The sequence below is a fragment of the Salvelinus alpinus genome, chromosome 5, assembly GCF_045679555.1.
Source record: "Salvelinus alpinus chromosome 5, SLU_Salpinus.1, whole genome shotgun sequence".
Lineage (NCBI taxonomy): Eukaryota > Metazoa > Chordata > Actinopteri > Salmoniformes > Salmonidae > Salvelinus > Salvelinus alpinus.
In genome coordinates, this window is record NC_092090.1 from 58,877,827 (window position 1) to 58,899,450 (window position 21,624).

A 21,624-nucleotide genomic window follows, 5' to 3' on the forward strand; every position below is an offset into this window, starting at 1 on the left:
CAATGTGTAATGATCCGTTTCTTGATATGCCATGTAGGTCAAGATACCACTGAATGAAAAATACATGGGTTTTGGTACAGGTAAAGCTGACTAGCGCTAGCTAACGCTACCTAGCAAAAAACAAACATTGTTCAGGGATGCAAACTAGTCACCTTTCGTTTGAATCCAAAATAGTTTACCTTATTGCCTCTAAAATGTAAATAAAACACTATAAAGAGTTTATATAATGTGTCATTACATACCTATTTGAAGGTTTGTGTCAAATTTGAATCGGGTTTTTAGGGCGGTTTTAAAGTGATCTTAGAAGTAAACAGCGGCTTTGAGAATGATGATCGCATGCAATGATGACGAAATTTTTATTTTTATTTTATTTTTTTATTAAAGTTTTACCCCCTTTTCTCCCCAATTTTCGTGGTATCCAATCGCTAGTAATTACTATCTTGTCTCATCGCTACAACTCCCGTACGGGCTCGGGAGAGACGAAGGTCGAAAGCCATGCGTCCTCCGAAGCACAACCCAACCAAGCCGCACTGCTTCGTAACACAGCGCGCCTCCAACCCGGAAGCCAGCCGCACCAATGTGTCGGAGGAAACACCGTGCACCTGGCCCCCTTGGTTAGCGCGCACTGCGCCCGGCCCGGCCCGCCACAGGAATCACTGGAGCGCGATGAGACAAGGATATCCCTACCGGCCAAACCCTCCCTAACCCGGGCGACGCTGGGCCAATTGTGCGTCGCCCCACGGACCTCCCGGTCGCGGCCGGCTGCGACAGAGCCTGGGCGCGAACCCAGAGACTCTGGTGGCGCAGCTAGCGCTGCGATGCAGTGCCCTAGACCACTGCACCACCCGGGAGGCCCCATTTCTTGTTTTTAAAAGATGAGAGAAGTGCTACACCTGGTGGAGAGATTGTAAGACATAAATAGTTGCTTTATGCATGCTGTACGTTACGACATGACACGTCAAGATGTAACGGAGGGTCAATTTTTTTCAACTTTTCTCCAATACTATAGAGCCATTACCATGTCGATCAACTCTTGAATAGAAACCTAGTTCACACCCCCGATTTTGAAGTCAACACAGTCGCTACAGTCCCATTAGTTTTCTTTGTAGCCTCGTTTGAATGTCGCGGTTACGCACGTTTGTACGGAATGGGGTGAGTTTACGTTACTTGACTCAAACAAGGTTCAGAATGTTCACTGACTACCCTTCTATATTGCACATCCTTTAGTTGGTCCATTTTCATCTCACATTTTTACAAACATTTTGCAAAATTTACAATTTCAATAGCTCCTTGGTCATGAGACCTAATTACTTCAAACAAGGTTCAGAATGTACACTGACTACCCTTATATATTGCACACCCTTTAGTTTGTCAATTTTCGTCTCACTTGATTTTACATCGATTTTTCAGAATTTAAACTTCAATAGCTCCTTGGTCATGTGACTTACTGGACTCAAACGAACTTCAGAATGCCCACGGACTAGCCTTATATATTGCACACTCTTGTTTGTGTACTGTAAAATCACGCAGTGTAATGTACATTTTTCATAGTTTTACATTTGAATAGCTCCTTGGTCATGTCAATTACACACCAAAGAAGCGTGCAGTGGATATACACCCATATTGCATAACCTTTAGTCATGTATCTTCTATATTGTTGTACATTAATATTAGTTTGACAATTAGGGAGTTCAGTACCGTGTTAACCGTTTTCTTTAATATTTATCTATAATAATTAGTAGTTCTAAGTACTTATTTTGCCACAGTACTTAACAGCGGTACACAATAGGAGAGAGACAGATATCTCCTTTCATTGTTAATATCAACCATAAAGGGCAAAGTACGAGAGTCATGTTATTAATTGTCCAAAGGAGGGATGGAGAGTGAGCTAGTGAGGTAGGCTGCAGTGGGTTTGCTGGTCAATACATATACTGAACATGTAACACAGTAATGGTGGCTAGAAAATCAATTAATAAAAATGTAATATTGACAAATTTAACAGAAACTGTAGACCTTTAATCTTTTCCAACATGTCAGACACTTTACTTCAAATAAGTACAAAACATTTCAGTGTTAACTTTCTCTTTATCCCTGGTTGATGTACATTTCAGAGCCTCTTCAGTGTGGATAGGGTATAGCATACATTTTCACAGCACTTCCAGTTTGTGTTCTTCACTCTGAACTCTTGTCTTCATTCCTAAGCACAGCACATGGAACCACCGTTGGCATGCAAACATTCAATCTAAAACAAAACAAAGCGTAAAACGTTTATAAATAATATCAATTCAGTATGGCGATTTAGCCATCCATTGTGTTATATCATAAAATGTCTTATATTCCGTCACTGTTGTCAAAAGATTATAAACATGTTAAATAAAGTTACTAAATCAGTCAGTCCTTGGGCCACATCCAGGTTCTTTCAGTGGCACACAAGAAGCAGCTGTTGGCTTTGTTGAACTCTGAAATCATAGGCATGAACTGAACATATGGTTGTCCCACACAACTACATAAAAATGAATAATTTACTTTGAATTAAATGTCATTACATACCAGACATTTTTAGTATATCCTCAGCCATTTCTTTTCGCAGTTGCTCCATGTGTTTTTGTGAAGGTTCTATATCAATTTGGGAGGGGATGTTGGGGAAGTTCTGTGCAACTTCCTTGGCCATCTACACCAAAAAATAGTTTTTGACCTAATTGTCACATCACAGCTAACCATTCATTATTGAAAATATAACTCAAACCTGCATGACAAAGACCCCACAGCTGAGTTATTTTCCTTCCTTTCCACTTTATGTCCACCCAGTCTTTTCCATGGCAGGATCTTCTCATTTTGGAAGTATTCTTTTTTTTAATGGAAACATAATGGAGTTCTGATTAGTTATAGGCAAATGAATACACAGGCCAAAATACTATGCTGATTTCCTTATCACTATAATCTATTGGAGGTAATTTCCTTTATGCCCCATTCTACACACAGCCTAAATTATACATAATTTACCATGAATGAACCATTTCAGGAGAATAATAAAAGTAGCATATAGCATCCAACCCTATTCAGCTATGATTTTACCACTCAGAATCCAGAATGGATATGACAATGGGGCCAGCACAGGATGTAATACACCCTTACTACAATCCACTTTCTGATCTTCTTGACTTATCTGGTAAACTGCTACTGTATGTCAAGAAAAGAGCCCCAATTAGGGGTTAGTATACTCTAGTACTAAAAGGTCCGGTTTAGATGAAAAACTGTTCATAGGGGCATGAGAGACTAGTCAGTGGTAGAATTGGCACTTTATTGGCCCAAACACCCACAGATCCACAAGGTTGAGGTTACTCATGGACAGTAATTAGTATTATTTTTTTGTTGCATTGATGCATTGTGTCTTCTAACTGTCCAAGAATAGGATCCAAAGTGGTGACATGACCAAGGAGCTATTGAAATTTGAATGTTTACAAATGTAATGTAAAAACGTGTGAGATGAAAATGGACAAACTAAAGGGTGTGCAATGTGTAGGCCCACTGAGTGTACATTCTGAACCTTGTTTGAAGTCACTAGGTCACATGACCAATGAGCTATTGAAATAAATACATTTAAATAAATAATTTAAAATAGTGCGAGATGTAATTTGACAAAAAAAAGTGTATGCAATGTGTGTCTATGCCATCGGGTTAGCTACAACCAGTTTTGAACGTTTTAGGAGTAATGGTTAAAGAGCTATTGAAATTTGTAAAATGTGATTTGTCACTATGTTGACGGTCCCCAACTGCTGTTGGTGGACGTAAGGAAAACTACAGGTGAATATTCGTTGAATATGCAACCTGAAACTTTCGTTACCTCGGTGTATACCTCGGTGTAGACTCCTTGCCGTTCCTCAAGTTATAACGTGTTAGTTGCTTACTGGACCCTGGCAATCTGAAATGTTAATTAGCTAACAAACCAACCACTATCTGTTAACTGATGTTTTCCCTCTACAGTATGTGGTTAATTTTCAGGATGAGATAATTAGGTGAAAATGAGGCGTTGCATGTTAACAAGTGGATTCAGGGATCAAGTGTAGCTGCCTGGAGCTGGGCCTGGCTTAAGCTAGATGCCACTATAGAGGTGAAAGGAACATCACACACTTTCCCGCTTTCTCACTTTTGTTGGCACATTGTAGAACCTATGTCCACAGGCAGAAAATGTACAATGTAATAATTTGCAGTGTAGCCCAAAGATATTGTTTTTGTTGTGTTGAACTTGACAGTAACGTGTGTGAGGGGGATTATACTTTTTTTTACTCAGTGAACGTTATGTTTGCACACATGTAGCCTTGTGCACTTGATCAATGTCAACTATAGTGGCCACTATAATAGAGTAAAAATAGAATGCCTGTTTGTTTCATTCTATTTCTACTTTAAGATGTTTTTTTCCCCCCAAGTACAATATTTATGTGTGTGGTCACAAGCGTTCTATTATAAAGGCTGTCATGGCTAATTGCAAATTAGTGTATTGTTTTTTTTCTCAAGACCTAAGTGTCATTTGCAGTAGGTCTAGGCTACAAAGAACATTGGATTGCTTTCTTTACATATTTTTTTTTAGCTGTGAGTTAGGTTCACATTAACCACTTTTTATTTTACACACAGAGACTGATCATGTAGATCATATTCTTTGTTGTCTAATTAGTTAAAGCATGCATTTCCCCCTAGCAGGGATTTCCTTTTGCATGTTTCAGTGCAAAAAACAAAAAAGTGTCACCTTTTTGGGCCCTCAGCAGTTTGCATCCCTGAAATTGTTTAATATTATAATTATTTACAAATCGATACTTTGAGTTAAAATAATATTGCGACATGAAACTACATCGATTTCCCCCCCCCCCCCCCCCCCACCACACCCCCCACGTGTGTGTGGAATGGGATGTTCTCTATGAAGAAAATGAAGGCAAAGTGAGTGGGGGAAAGACAAGTGATTCTAACTGGCATGATTTAACCTAGAGGCAGGTTGCGTTAAGGGCAATCGTACAGACTTCGATTTAAGATCTGTAGTCTGATTTCAATGACATCAGATACCACTGAACATCATAAGCAGTGGAAAGCTTAATTGACATGCAAGAGATGGAGAGAGATTGAAGGAGGGTAGACTGAAAAAGGGTTTATAAGAAGCAAAAAGGTTTGTGTATTTGTTGGTTGGTATGTGCATGCACGTGTGTGTGTATGTGTGTAGGCTAAAGTATCATTCTGCTAGGCAGTGCAGGATAGACTCGTGTTTGGTATTCAGCGGGGCACCTCGCTCCAGAGACATGTTGACAGGGAATTTCAAGCAACGGCTGCTTAAAAAAAATGCAGGAAGTTGCCTGGCCAGGCATTCACTCACTGGCTGTAGGTAGAGCAGGGGTAGCAGAAGAAGAATAGAGGGAGTGGGGTAGCGAGTGGAGAGAGTGTGTGACACACCAGGCAGCCTGCAATGTAACCCCACTGTGTGAATAGAATACAATACACAGAATTGGTCTGAGATACGATCGACCGGTTATTACTAGTCTGCATTGCTGCTCTGGCAGCTGACATCGTATGATTTGATAAATTTGCGAATTGTCATATAAAAGGGATTCTTGTCGATTGAATGTCTTGATTAGGTTCATGTAATTCAAGGTTTAGAATTGAAATACAGTAACAACACACCCTCCATACAACTACAACAACCAACAGTATCCAACACACTTCCAAAACTACTACTGTGTCCTTTTTCTGAATGATGACGAATTTGTTATTAACCATGATTCCCTAGTTACCAGGTAGAAACTCACATTCAGTTCCAACTGATGAAAGCTAAATGGTCAGTAGCTGTTATTTAAATGTAACCTTTATTTAACTAGGCAAGTTAGTTAATTAAGAACTTCTCACGAGTCACAAAATCGGATCCGGGATCCCCCCATCAAAAAAGCTGACTAGCATAGCCTAGCCTAACGCAACAGGGATATCATATAATATAATTTTCATGAAATCACAAGTCCAAGACACCAAATGAAAGATAAACATCTTGTGAATCCAGCCATCGTTTCCGATTTTTAAAATGTTTTACAGCGAAAACACAATATGTATTTCTATTAGCTAACCACGATAGCAAAAGACTCAACCGCATATTTTCAAAAAAAAAATTACCGCATAGGTAGCTATCACAAATTCGACCAAATAAAGATATAATTAGTCACTAACCAAGAAACAACTTCATCAGATGACAGTCTTATAACAGATTTATTGTATAGCATATGTTTTGTTCGAAAAATGTGCATATTTCAGGTATAAATCATAGTTTTACATTGCAGCCACCATCACAAATCTCACCAAAGCAGCTAGAATAACTACAGAGACCAACGTGAAATACCTAAATACTCATCATAAAACATTTATGAAAAATACATGGTGTACAGCAAATGAAAGACAAACATCTTGTGAATCCAGCCAATATTTCAGATTTTTTAAGTGTTTTACAACGAAAACACAATATAGCATTATATTAGCTTACTACAATAGCCAACCACACAACCGCATTCATTCAACGCAAAGGTAGCGATAGCGAAAAAACCAGCAAAAGATATACATTTATTCACTAACCTTCACAATCTTCATCAGATGACAGTCCTATAACATCATATTACACAATACATATATGGTTTGTTCGAAAATGTGCATATTTAGAGCTGAAATCCGTGGTTATACATTGTGAAAACGTAGCAACTTTTTCCCAGAATGTACGGATATATTTCTGACACTCACCTAATCTGACCAAATAACTTATCATAAACTTTACTAAAAAATACATGTTGGACAGCAAATGAAAGATACACTAGTTCTTAATGCAACCGCTGTGTTAGATTTTTTTTAAATAACTTTAGTACGACATACAGCTTACGTTATAGCGAGACAGCGCCCAAAATCAGGGCGGAAAATATAACTAAACATTTTCAACAGAAATACGAAATAACATCATAAATGGTTCCTACTTTTGATGAGCTTCCATCAGAATGTTGTACAAGTTGTCCTTTGTCCAGAATAATCGTTGTTTGGTTGTAGAATGTCGTCTTCTCCTGACGAATTAGCAACCAAAGCTAGCCATGTGGCACAAAGGTGCCCAACTTCACATAACGCACAGAAAATAAAATGCCGAAAAACGCAATAAACTGATATAACTCGGTTTAAAATAACTACTTTATGATGTTTTTAACACATATATCAAATAAAATCAGAGCCGGAGATATCTAACGTCTTTACCGAAAGCTTTTCAGAACGCAATCCAGGGTCCTTCCCGCGCCTTGCTGAACAAAGGAAATTTGGGGTCATGTCATTCCAAGAGCTCTCGTTTGACCTCAGATCAAGCTATACACCCCATTCCACCTCTCACTGCCTCGTGACATCTAGTGGAAGGTGTATGCAGTGCATGTAGATCCATAGATTTCAGGCAAATTAATAGGATGGCCCTGGAACAGAGCCTCGATTTCAGATTTTTCGCTTCCTGACAGGAAGTTTGCTGCAAAATGAGTTCTGTTTTACTCACAGATATAATTCAAACGGTTTTAGAAACTAGAGAGTTTTCTATCCAATAGTAATAATAATATGCATATTGTACGAGCAAGAATTGAGTACCAGGCAGTTTAATTTGTGAACGATTTTTTACAAAGTGAAAATAGCGCCCCCCTATTGACAAAAGGTTAAGAACAAATTCTTATTTACAATGATGGCCTACCGGGGAACTGTTCAGGGGCAGAACGACAGATTTTTACCTTGTCAGCTCAGGTATCCTATCCAGCAACCTTTCGGTTACTGGCTCAATGCTCTAACCACTAGGCTACCTGCCGTTATCATCAGGTCCCATCAGTTTCTGGTCCATACACAAATTTTAGACCCATTTCCTTTGGCCTTTTTGTACCAGTCCTGAAACTGTGTTCCTGACACACGCGCACACACACAAACAAACACTGCATTATAAAGGAACTACCATAGTTTTCTCTAGCCCGGGGGTGGTAATTTTCGTGTCACCACTGAAGGTATTTGACATTCCCTTCTCTCGTCCATTGTTATTCCTCTCTATCATTTGTGAACCATATCTTAATGACATTTTATAATGTCACCATTTCCTGATGACCAGGAAGGTGTGTGTGTGCGTGTGCTGCAAGTAAATTAGTCTGTGCATTGATGGAAGACCTGACCCTGTTCATTTTGACCGAATCATCTCTCATCTTAATACTGTGACTTTATCACATCATAAACTTCATAAAAGGATAGAGATATTCTATCATATTATCTCTATTGGCTGTTATCCTGGCCTGACCATTACCTTTTAACTGCTTTTGCTCTCTTGACTTTGCAGTATGGAGACTATGACCCCAATGTCCACAAACTAGGCTTTCTGGCTCAAGAGGAACTCTTACCAAAGAGGGTGAGTGACTGCCATTAGTCTTTTAGCTGCAATACTAAGCACCACCGTAGTAACCTAGTAGTTTTAATTTCTGCCAGAAATGGTAAGGACATTATCAATGTCGGTAATAAAGTTTTCCTTGGATTTCCTGGAACACATGTACAAAGACATGTTTTTGTTATTGTACTGCATATATTTTACATAAAGGTTTGAGTGATTGTTGTGACTACCTATCCTCTGTTTTTTAGGTGATCAACCTTTACCAAATGACAGCAGAGATGTGGGAGGAGAGAATCACTTCTTGTTATGCTGAGCATAGAGGGAGGACAAGGTAAAGCTGCAATGTCATATACCTGTCTAGGGATAAAGTGTCTGTCTTCACTGATTCTCTATGACAGTTTTCAGTGCTTAGGAGTTTTTTCCTCCCTTGCTTAGAATTAGGCTTATGTACTCGGGCTAACACCAAAGAAGGCACACATGAAAATGCACTTGTGGATCTACCCTCTTGCTTGTATTTGCCAGCCACATCAACATCAACAGAACATCAGATAAAAGTGAAACGAGTGTCAACGTTGTGTTTTTTGTCAAAGTATGCAAGCAGAATTTGTTTATTTGCCTAAACCACATAGTGTGACTTCAAGTGCATTCAGGGAATTACACTCTACGTTAGTGTGAAACCCCCTGCTGATGTTGAATCAGGTGTGCTTGTGCGGGGCTACAGTAACAATGTGTACTGTTGGGGGTACTCGAGGACTGGGTTTAGGAACCACTGCTCTATTACACGTGATGATGCATGAGTTAGAAAGAGGTCTCTCTCATTGACACATGATGTTCTGATCTCGTGTTCTCTTCTCCTGACACAGGGAAGATGCTGAGATGGAGTACTTAAAAATAGCTCAAGACCTGGAGATGTACGGCATCAATTACTTTCCCATCAGGGTGAGCCTGAACCTTTTCTGCTTGTTTCCAATCAAAGAGAGAGGTGTTAAGCCCATACAATAAGCCTATAGAAACGTTAGAAGCGTTAAGCTCATGGAAAGGTATGATAAACATCCTGGATGATTCATCCATCAGTAAACCAATAAAAAGCTATTATCCTCAAAATGAAGAAATAAGGTGAAAGTTGAATCCTATATTCATTTGTACTTCAGGAGGTTGTAGTATAAAATATCTGGATCCTAATATAGTGAGATTGATTTAAGCTTTATAAAAGTAATCTCAGCACCGAGAACCAAATCTAACAGTCTGTCATGAGTGACTAATATGAAAAGTGACCATGGTTTACTCCAGTATTACCACTTCATCATGATGTTCTTTAAAGGGATAATCCACCCCAAACCACTCATTCCTATGATTAACAGTGTTAAATTACACTGTGGGGGGAAAAATGTGGGGATGTTTAATTTTTTCATTATAACAAGGTTGGTAGCAACATGTGGAAATGTGTTGTAGCTCAAGTCTACTACAAAACCCACAATGCAATGCTCTATCTAGCTAGCTAGCAAACGTAGTTGCACACAATAATACCAGTCAATAATAGTATATGAAGTACACTGAACAAAAAATATAAATGTCATGAGTAAAAATAAGAGCCAGAAATGTTAAAATGTGTCTTACATTTTTTTTGCACAAATTTGTTTACATCCCAGTTAGTGAGCATTTCTCCTTTGCCAAGATAATCCATCCACCTGACAGGTGTGGCATATCAAGAAGCTGATTAAACATCCTCTTTACACAGGTGCACCTTGTGCTGGGGACAACAAAACGCCACTCTAAAAATGTGCATTTTGTCACACGCACAATGCCACAGATGTCTCAAGTTCTGAGGGAACGTGCAATTGGCATGCTGACTGCAGGAATGTCCACCAGAGCCGTTGCCAGAGACTTAATGTGAATTTCTCTACCGTAAGCCACCTCCAATGTCGTTTTTAGAGAATTACATCCAACCGGTCTCACAATCGCAGACCACATGTAACCATACCAGCCCAGGACCTCCACATCCGGTTTCTTCACCTGCCGGAATGTCTGAAAGCAGCCACTTGATGAAACTGTGGGTTTGCACAACTGAAGAATGTCTGCACAAACTGTCAGAAACCGTCTCAGGGAAGCTCATCTACGTGCTTGTAGTCACCAAGGTCTTGACCTGACTATAGAGATACCGTGATGAAATACTGAGGCCTATTGTCGTGCCATTCATCCGCCGCCATCACCTCAAGTTTCAGCATGATAACGCACGGCACCATGTTGTGAGGATCTGTACACAATTCCTGGAAGCTGAAAATGTCTCAGTTTTTCCATGGCCTGCATACTCACCAGACATGTCACTCATTGAGCATGTTTGGATCGATGCGTACGACAGTGTGTTCCAGTTCCTGACAATATTCAGCAACTTCGCAGCCATAGAAGAGGAGTGGGATAACAATCCACAGGCCACAATCAACAGCCTGATCAACTCTGTGAAGGAGATGTGTCGATGCATGAGGCAAATGGTAGTCACACCAGATTCTGATTAGTTTTCTGATCCACGCCCCGACTTAATTTTTTTAAGGTATGTGACCAACAGATCAATCAATCAAATGTATTTATAAAGCCCTTTTTACATCAGCCAATGTCAGAAAGTGCTACACAGAAACCCAGCCTAAAACTGATTTCCTTATATGAACTGTAACTCATTGAAATTGTTGCATTTTATGTTTTTGTTCAGTGTAGAAATGTAACATGCAAACAATTTCAAAGATTTTACTGAAACACGGGACCAACACTTTACATGTTGCCTTTTTATTTTTCTCAGTGTTGCTAGCTAGCTATAAAATCGCTTAAACTGCACTATCAATATAGGAGTCTATCAGAGTTCAACTTGCAGTTTGCTCTGACCAGAGCGATTGCAGTATGTTGCTATGGCGAGAAGGGCCCTTTCCCATGTTTCCCACAGACACACAGGGTGCATTGCTAGATGGTACTTGAAGGAGAAACTAAGTTGAATAAATTCATACACTGTTTAGATTGAGCACATCTAAGCAAAATATATACTTTGTCATGACGATAAACTGATGGATGTGTTCCAGACAAGTATGACCATGTGGCTCAGTTGGTAGAGCATGGCGCTTGCAACGCCAGGGTTGTGGGTTCATTCCCCACGGGGGGACCAGGATGAATATGTATGAACTTTCCAATTTGTAAGTCGCTCTGGATAAGAGCGTCTGCTAAATGACTTAAATGTAAATGTAAATACCATTTCTTGGTTGATTTGGCGATCTTTTGTATTTTACCCACTGATAGTACCTAGCCTTTCATCAAATTGACAGGAGTATCATAATTTTTATTTCTGGGGGGCTGATTATCCCTTTTTAATATGTCATGTCTTATGAAATCAATTTCTCTCTTGAAGTGAGATAATATAGCCTACTGCAATGATCAATGTCTACTCTAAAAGACTGGGGCATTCTAAGTACCACATCAAACCTTCTCAACATGAGTTATTAATGTAGGTTAAGATGAACGGTACCTTGTATCTATCAGAGTAATGAATTAGAGCTGTGAAGATAAATTTCAGTTTATCGACACCTATCTGTCAGGATTCCAAAAGTGGTGTGTGAAGGAGTCAGGCGCAGAGAGCAGGGTAGTTCAAAAAGGACGTGGATTTAATGTTCCAAAATACCAGAGAGACGGTCACGCCACACACACAAGGGCGCGTAAAGTCCCAGTCCAAACAAACAGGACTAAACAGAAATAGGAACAGACACCACAAGAAATGAACGAAACACCACAAACAGAAAAACAAGCCCGCACAAAAGTCGGCGGGCCAACTGGGTTTAAATAGCCCACAATCAAACCTAAACACGAAACAGGTGCAACAAATCAGACACAACTAAATGAAACAGAAAAGGGGATCGGTGGCAGCTAGTAGGCCGGCGACGACAACCGCCGAGCGCCGCCCGAACGGGAAGAGGCACCATCTTCGGCGGGATTCGTGACACTATCACAGGAATTTTGCTGATATTGTTCATTATGATGAGTAGCCTTTGAAATTAAATAAGTTTGCTAATATGGGTGATTGTTAATGGGACAATTTGATGGCTAAGACCGTCAAACTAGTAGTAGTAGTTTATAAAAAAATATATTTTTATTAACCTTTAAACTTATTAGGGTTTTCCCCCGACAAAAAAAATATCTTGGTTGACTAAAAGTTGTCAGCTTAAAGTTTATGGTTTGATGAAATAAGATAAATGCCTTGAGGGCGCCAGAGATCTAGATAACCAGAAGGAAAAAACCTTAACTTGACTTATCTATTCTCCTGAAGTTGCCGGTAATAGGCTACTCATGTGGAATGCCAATTTATCTTACCATTTCTACCGATCTGCGTGCCAATTGTGGTTTTCATATGCACATTTTCGTGAAACCGTTTAATTTATTTTATAGTAACGTCTTTATATCTATCATTGTCTTGTGGTTAATTAAAATTCTATCTAAATGAAAACGATACAAACCTACAAAGTAAATTCTATTGCCTTTGCCAACTATGTCAAAATAGCCTACATAAAGCCAACAAATAAAACCATTGCAACCTGCAGGTTATTATTCAACATTGACAGGAGTGCTCCAAACAAAAGACAATGACTAAATTGAGAACTCATCAATCAAATGTATTTAAAGCCCTTTTTATGTGAGCCGATGTCACAAAGTGCTGTACAGAAACCCAGCCTAAAACCCCAAACAGCAAGCAATGCAGATGTTGAAGCACAGTGGCTAGGAAAAACTACCTAGAAAGACAGGAACCTAGGAAGAAACCTAGAGAGGAACCAGGCTCTGAGGGGTGGCCAGTCCTCTTCTGGCTGTGCTGGGTGGAGATATAACAGTACATGGCCAAGATGTTCAAACGTTCATATATGACCAGCAGGGTTGGATTATAATAATCAGTGGTTGTAGAGGGTGCAACAGGTCAGCACCTCAGGAGTAAATGTCAGTTGGCTTTTCATAGCCGATCATTCAGAGTTCGAGACAGCAGGTGCGGTAGAGAGAGAGTCGAAAACAGCAGGTCCAGGACAAGTTAGCATGTCCGGTGAACAGGTCAGGGTTTCATAGCCGCAGGCAGAACAGTTGAAACTGGAGCAGCAGCACGACCAGGTGGACTGGGGACAGCAAGGAGTCATCAGACCAGGTAGTCCTAGGGCTCAGGTCCTCTGAGAAAAAGAGAAGTAGCATACTTAAATTCACTCAGGACACCGGATAAGACAGGAGCAATACTCCAGATATAACAGACTGACCCTAGCCCCCTGACTCAAACTATTGCAGCATAAATACTGGGGGCTGAGACCGGAGGGGTCGAGAAACTGTGGCCCCACCCGGACAGTGCCAAACAGGCAGGATATAACCCCACCCACTTTGCCAAAGCGCAACCCCACACCACTAGAGGTGTATATCTTCAACCACCAACTTACTACACTACAAATCGGAAAGATAGGTAGGAGCAAGCCCATGTAATGCTTCGTAGGTTAGCAGTAAAACCTTAATCAGCCCTAGCCTTAACAGGAAGCCAGTGTAGAGGCAAGCACTGGAGTAATATGAAGTAATTTTTTGGTGCTAGTCAAGATTCTAGCAGCAGTGTTTAGCACTAACTGAAGTTTATTTAGTGCTTTATCCGGGTAACCGGAAAGTAGAACATTGCAGTAGTCTAACCTAGAAGTGACAAAAGCATGGATTATTTTTTCTGCATCATTTTTGGACAAAGTCCCTTATTTTTGCAATGTTGCGTAGATGCGGAAAAGCTGTCCTTGAAACAGTCTTGATATGTTCATCAAAAGAGAGATTAGGGTCCAGAATAACGCCGAAGGCCTTCACAGTTTTATTTGAGACAACTGTACAACCATCAAAATTGTCAGATCCAACAGAAGATCTCTTTGTTTCTTGGGACCTAGAACTAGCATCTCTGTTTTGTCCGAGTTTAAAAGTAAAACATTTACTGCCATCCACTTTCTTATGTCTGAAGCACAGGCTTCCAGGGAGGGCAATTTTGGGGCTTCACCTTGTTTCATTGAAATGTACAGCTGTGTATCGGCCGCATGGCAGTGAAAGTTAATACTAAGTTTCCGAATGACATCACCAAGAGGTAAAATATATAGTGAAAACACTAGTGGTCCTGAAACGGAACCTTGAGGAACACTGACATTTACAGTTGATTTGTCAGAGGACAAACCATCCAGAGACAAACATATCTTTCCGATAGATAAGATCTAAACCAGGCCAGAACTTGTCCATGTAGACCAATTTGGGTTTCCAATCTCTACAAAAGAACGTGGTGATCGCCGGTATCAAAAGCAGCAGTAAGGTCTAGGAGCACGAGGACAGATGCAGAGCCTTGGTCTGACGCCATTTAAAAGGTAATTTACCACCTTCACGAGTGCAGTCTCACTGCTATGATGGAGTCTAAAACCAGACTGAAGCGTTTCATATACATTGTTTGTCTTCAGGAAGGCAGTGAGTTGCTGCGCAACAGCTTTTTCAAAAATTTGATAGGAATGGGAGATTCGATATGGGCTGATAGTTTTTTATATTTTCTGGGTCAAGGTTTGGCTTTTTCAAGAGAGGCTTTATTACTGCCACTTTTAGTGAGTTTGGTACACATCCGGTGGATAGGGAGCCATTTATTATGTTCAACATAGGAGGGCCAAGCACAGGAAGCAGCTCTTTCAGTAGTTTAGTTGGAATAGGGTCCAGTATGCAGCTTGAAGGTTTAGAGGCCATGATTATTTTCATCAATGTGTCAAGAGATATAGTACTAAAAAACTTGAGTGTCTCCCTTGATCCTAGGTCCTGGCAATGTTGTGCAGGCTCAAGACAACTGAGCTTTGGAGAAATATGCAGATTTAAAGAGGAGTTTGTAATTTGCTTTCTAATGATCATGATCTTTTCGTCAAAGAAGTTCACAAATTTATCACAGCTAAAGTGAAAGCCATCCTCTCTCGGGGAATGCTTTTAATTTTTAATTTATTATTTTCTCCCCTTTTTCTCCCCAATTTCGTGGTATCCAATTGTTAGTAGTTACTGTCTTGTCTCATCGCTAACAACTCCTGTACGGGCTCAGGAGAGACGAAGGTCGAGGGCCATGCGTCCTCCGAAACACAACCCAACCAAGCCGCACTGCTTCTTAACTGCTCTGGGATATGTGGGACGGTAGCGTCCCACCTAACCAACAGCCAGTGAAATTGCAGGGCGCCAAATTCAAAACAACAGAAATCTCATAATTAAAATTCCTCAAACATACAAGTTTTTTACACCATTTTAAAGATAAACTTCTCGTTAATCCAGCCAAAGTGTCTGATTTCAAAAAGGATTTACCGCGAAAGCACACCTTGCGATTATGTTAGGTCAGTACATAGCCACAGAAAAACACAGCCATTTTTCCAGCCAAAGAGAGGAGTAACAAAAAGCAGAAATAGAGTTAAAATTAATCACTAACCTTTGATGATCTTCATCAGATGACACTCATAGGACTTCATGTTACACAATACATGTATGTTTTGTTCGGTAAAGTTCATATTTATATCCAAAAATCTGAGTTTAGGCGGGACGATACTGTCTCACTTGGCCAAAGGCAGAGAAAATGCAGCGCGCCAAATTCAAATAAAATACTATAAAAATCAAACTTTCATTAAATCACACATGAAAGATACCAAATTAAAGCTACACTGGTTGTGAATTTAGCCAACATGTCAGAATTCAAATAGGCTTTTCGGCGAAAGCAAACAATGCTATTTTCTGAGGATAGCAACATTGTAAAGAAAGAGAGAGAAGCATATTTCAACCCTGCAGGCGCGACACAAAACGCAGAAATAAAAATATAATTCATGCCTTACCTTTGACGAGCTTCTGTTGTTGGCACTGCAATATGTCCCATAAACATCACAAATGGTCCTTTTGTTTGATTAATTCCGTCGATATATATCCAAAATGTCAATTTATTTGGCGCGTTTGATCCAGAAAAACACCGGTTCCAACTTGCTCAAACGTGGCTACAAAATATCTCAAAGGTTACCTGTAAACTTTGCCAAAACATTTCAAACTACTTTTGTAATATAACTTTAGGTATTTTTTAACGTAAATAATCGATAAAATTGAAGGCGGGATGATCTGTGTTCAATACAGGATTAAAACAAACTGTAGCATGCTTTCTGGTTACGCGCCTCAAACAAAAAGTACACTTCACTCGACTCTTTTTCTGAACAGGGCTACTTCTTCATTACACAAAGGAAAAACCCTCAACCAATTTCTCAAGACTGTTGACATCCAGTGGAAGCGGTAGGAACTGCAAGAAGGTCAATTAGAAATCTGGATTCCCAATGAAAATCCATTGAAAAGAGTGACCTCAAAAAAAAAAAAAATCTGAATGGTTTGTCCTCGGGGTTTCGCCTGCTAAATAAGTTCTGTTACACTCACAGACATGATTCAAACAGTTTTAGAAACTTCAGAGTGTTTTCTATCCAAATCTACTAATAATATGCATATCTTATCTTCTGGGGATGAGTAGCTGGCAGTTGAATTTGGGTATGCTTTTCTTCCAAACGTGAAAATGCTGCCCCCTAACCTCGAAGTTAACACAGCGCCCATCCAACCTGGAAGCCAGCCGCACCAATGTGTCAGAGGAAACACCATACACCTAGCGACCTGGTCAACGCGCACTGCGCCCGGCCCGCCACAGGAGTCGCTAGTGCACGATGAGACAAGGATATCCCTACCGGCCAAACCCTCCCTAACATGGACGACGCTAGGCCAATTGTGCGTCGCCCCATGAACCTCCCGGTCGCGGCCGGCTGCGACAGAGCCTGGGCTCGAACCCACAGCTAGCACTGCGCCACCCGAGAGGCCTTGGGAATGCTGCTTTTTTGATAGCTTTGCAACAGTATCAAAAATACATTTGTGATTGTTCTTATTCTCCTCAATTAAGTTGGAAAAATAGGATGATCGAGCAGCATAAATGGAATGAAATAAGCTTGTTTCTCAGAAGTTTAGCATAGGTTGTGCACACTGCAAACAATGTGTCCACTCTGACAATGATAACAGGAAGCCTGGAATAATATTGAATGCTTAAACAGAAATGACCGTAACCATAGTAACAAACATTGTAGATTAGGAATTAACGGTAAATGTACTACTGGGAATTGATATACACTAACAATCAAACCCAATTAACACAATGAAGTTATGAAACAATGAATGTGCACAAATTGGCGGGAGATTCTGGGCATTCTGGAGAAAGAAGGACATTGTGCATCTGCGCGCATGGTCAATCCGACGTCTGCATTGGCCATGCAGCATTTATGGTGATATGACCTCAGCAGAAGTCAGGGCATTCATACTTATTGCGCTTCGTTGAGCAGTGCAGATCTGTTGTCAAGGAAGTGAGTTTGTGTTTCTACCGTCAACCAATCATGTCAATGTGGAGCTATACAGAGTTGTTACAAAATTTGGGAGGCTCGTGGCGATGCGGTACGGAGTTCGATTTGGCTTCTCGAGGCTCGAAAATTGTGTCACACCCTCTATATGGAGCCGCATTTTCAGATCAAGCATATATCGGCTTTTAGTCTAGGCGGGAGTGGATTAGTTCACTGAGATGGGCACAAATAAATATACACACATAGTGTCGAGCAGTAACACAATCCCGGTCGACCAACAGACTAACGACCAAACAATCAACCAGTCGACTAATTGGGGTCAGCCCTAAAACGCATCATTCTATTTATCGTTATAACATAAATTTATTGCAATATGGATTTTTTTCCATATTGCCTAGCTCTATAATTAATTGAGTTGCCAGCAGTGGAGGCTCCTGAGGGGTCAGCTCATCATAATAGCTGGAACGGAGCGATTGGAATGATTTGATACCGTTCTGCTCCAGTCATTACCACAAGCTCTTTCTCCCCAATGAAGGTGCCACCAACCTCCTGTGGTTACCAGGTTGTGCCACTGCCACTACTGCCTGTCGGACAGATAGACACAAGTGTAGAACAAAGAAAGTAGAGCAGTCAACAAAGAGCACTACTTTGTATCGCAGCTGGTATTTATTAGCGTAAAGGAGAGTAATGAATTGTCTGTCAGAAGACAAACACACTAGAGAAGTCTGGTAATCTCACAGCTACTGAGGGCTTTGTTTCCTCTTCTCATTCACCACCCAAGACTTCCTGGAAAATAGTGGAAAGTGTTACTAAGTCACTAATTTGGACTATCCTGGTTAAAGAAATAACATGGAATTAAATGTTCTTCATTAGGGTCATTGTAAATAATAATTTATTCTTAACTGACTTGCCTAGTTAAATAAAAGGATACATAAAAATAGAGTGTGTGGTTAACTTTCTTTGTTTCATCCTCGCTTTCTTCATTCGTCACTCTGTTCTTTTATTTACCCCAGAACAAGAAGGGAACAGATCTCCTGCTGGGAGTGGATGCCTTGGGTCTACATATCTACGATCCAGACAACAAGTTAACCCCCAAATGTTCCTTCCCCTGGAATGAGATTCGCAACATCTCCTACAGCGACAGAGAGGTACTGGATCGTTACTCCTACAGCCTCTGAAATTGGACCAGGATTGGGGTCAGTTGCATTTCAATCCATTCAACTCAGGAATTAAACAGACATTCAAATTTAATGCAGTTTACTTTCTGAGTTGACTGAATTTAAATGGAATTGACCCCAACCCTGAATCGAACAAGTCTGTTTTTACAGTTTGTGTAACCTCTTACTTTGAGGTTTTAATGTGTATTGTCGTCTTTCTGATCAAGTTCGCCATAAAGCCTCTGGACAAGAAAACAGACGTGTTCAAGTTCAACTCCTCCAAGTTGAGGCTTAACAAGTTGGTGAGTACAGTGATGAAAACTAAACATGCTTTTTTTGTTGTTGACTGTATTATGTGAGAGCTAGATTCTTCCTTTTAAAGGCCCAGTGCTTGATTTTGAAACTTGATTTCCTGGCTTTTATACACTGAATGTACACAACTCTTTCCATGACATAGCTTTCACCTGGATTCACCTGGTCAGTCTATCCCTTATTAATGTCACATGTTAAATCCACTTCAATCAGTGTAGATGAAGGGGAGGATTTTTAAGCCTTGAGACATGGATTGTGTATTTGTGCCATTGAGGGTGATTGGGCAAGCCAAAATATTTATTTGCCTTTGAACAGGGTATGGTAGTAGGTGTGAGGTACACTGGTTCGTGTCAAGAACTGCAACGCTACTGAGTTTTACGCTCAACAGTTTCCTGTGTGTATCAAGAATGATCCACCACCCAAAGGATATCCAGCCAACTTGATATCCAGCCAACTTGTGGGAGGCGTTGGAGTCAATATGGGCCCGTATCCCTGTTAAACGCTTATGACTTCTTGTAGAGTCCATGCCCCAATGAATTGAGGCTGTTCTGAGGGCAAAAGGCAGGGTGCAACTCAATATTAGGAAGGTGTTCATAATGCTTTGTACACTCAGTTTATATTTCCACACTATAAGGGTTAGAATAATACTATGAAATTCTGAAAATGTTGATACTGCCCTTTTAGTGTAAGAACTGTTTGAAAAGACCGCCTGAAATATCAGCCTGTTTTGTTGAGATGGAGCTTTGGCCTGCCTGGTGACCTCAAATTAGTTAATAGACCAATACGAAAGAGTTCCAAACCTCTCTGCCAATATCAGCCAGTTTTCAGTTTTCCCCTCCCCACTTTTGCCCCTCTCTTGCTTGAGAAATTGCTTTTTGCTAAGAAGCATTTTTTTTTAAACAATTTTATTCAAAACAATCACAGTAAGGTACTTTGTTATTACCCAGAAATGATTTGATATTGAGATGAAAATGGCTGCATTGGACCTTTAAGTGTACTTAAACTCACCTAATTGTTCCTCTCTAGATCCTGCAGCTGTGCATGGGGAACCATGACCTGTTCATGCGGAGGAGGAGGGTGGACTCTCTAGAGGTGCAACAGATGAAGGCCCAGGCCCGAGAGGAGAGGGCCAGGAAACGGGTATGAGCAATGGAGGCTGAGTCGTTGGAAGAGACATGGTGGTTTACCACCTCTATTGTCTCTGTGCTCCTCTTTCTGCCCTTACAGCTGCAGCTCTTGTCCCCCTTGTTCATCATTACCTTTGTCCTCTGTCTCTTTGTGATCCTGACTATGTCCCTCTCGGTCAAACCTGTAACCTGCTCACGCCCCCGCCACGCTCTCTGTCTGTGTCTAGGTGGAGAGGCAGCGGTTAGAGAGGGAGAAGCACCTGAGAGAGGTAGCAGAGAGAGCCAGGGACGATCTGGAAAGGAGACTGATACAGCTACAGGATGAAGCCCACATGGCCAATGACGCTCTGGTAAGAACAGTGGGGTGTTCCTTTTTTTAAACCCAGTGGGGTGTTCCTAGACCCAGACACATCTCATATATAAATAGATTTTTCACTTGGAAGAGGGATGGTTTACCCAGGGATTTTGGGTCCTGATGCTTAAAGATTGTTAATCAAAATCATTTAGTTTTTGTAATCGTTCTGCTAAGGCACAATATGTGGTTAATGATTTGTGTGTCTTACTCTCTTACCCCACCCCCCTCTTACTGCTTTCAGATGAGACAGCAGGCCCACGTAGCTGCTTTATGAATGTTTGTGAACTGCTTATGAAGGCCTTGTCTCTTTCCATCCCTCTATGTAGCTGCATAGTGGGGAGACAGCAGACCAGCTGAGGAGGAGGCTAAACTGCTTTATGAATGTTTATTAACTTCTATGAACATGTTATGTCTGTTTCTGTCCCCCTCTCTAGCTTCGTTCTGAGGAGACAGCAGATCTCCTGGCTGAGAAGGCCCAGATAGCTGAAGAGGAAGCGACGCTGCTGTCCCAGAAGGCTAGTGAGGCCGAGGCCGAAATGCAGCGTATCAAGGTGACAGCCATCCGCTCAGAGGAGGAGAGGAGAATGATGGAGCAGAAGATGCTGGAGGCGGAGATGATGGCACTCAAGATGGCTGATGAGTCAGAGAGGAGGTGAGTCGAATGGATGGTCCCGTGTGCCTCAGTTGGTAGAGAATGGCCCTTGCAATGTCAGAGTTGTGGGTTCGATTCCCACGGGGGACCAGTAAGAAAATGTATGCACTCACTACTCTGGATAGTCTGCTAAATTACAAAATTGTAAAGTAAAATAAAATGTTGCTTAACTTCAATTTATTTTCTTTGGGTGAAAAATAGCACAACAAGATGTGCATTGGATGTAGAGAACGA

General features: G+C 40.8%; 1 protein-coding gene across 4 annotated transcripts in view; it reads left to right on the forward strand.

Annotated features, from left to right (window-relative positions):
* Positions 1–21,624, forward strand: part of nf2a (NF2, moesin-ezrin-radixin like (MERLIN) tumor suppressor a) — a 65,500-nt gene that overhangs the window by 10,039 nt on the left and 33,837 nt on the right. For all 4 annotated transcript variants that reach the window (XM_071402491.1, XM_071402493.1, XM_071402494.1 and 1 more), the window contains exons 5-12: positions 8,351–8,419; positions 8,647–8,729; positions 9,262–9,337; positions 18,801–18,935; positions 19,172–19,246; positions 20,283–20,396; positions 20,611–20,733; positions 21,173–21,390. In XM_071402491.1, coding sequence (XP_071258592.1) covers positions 8,351–8,419; positions 8,647–8,729; positions 9,262–9,337; positions 18,801–18,935; positions 19,172–19,246; positions 20,283–20,396; positions 20,611–20,733; positions 21,173–21,390 — 893 coding nt within the window. The remainder of the gene's footprint in view (positions 1–8,350; positions 8,420–8,646; positions 8,730–9,261; positions 9,338–18,800; positions 18,936–19,171; positions 19,247–20,282; positions 20,397–20,610; positions 20,734–21,172; positions 21,391–21,624) is intronic.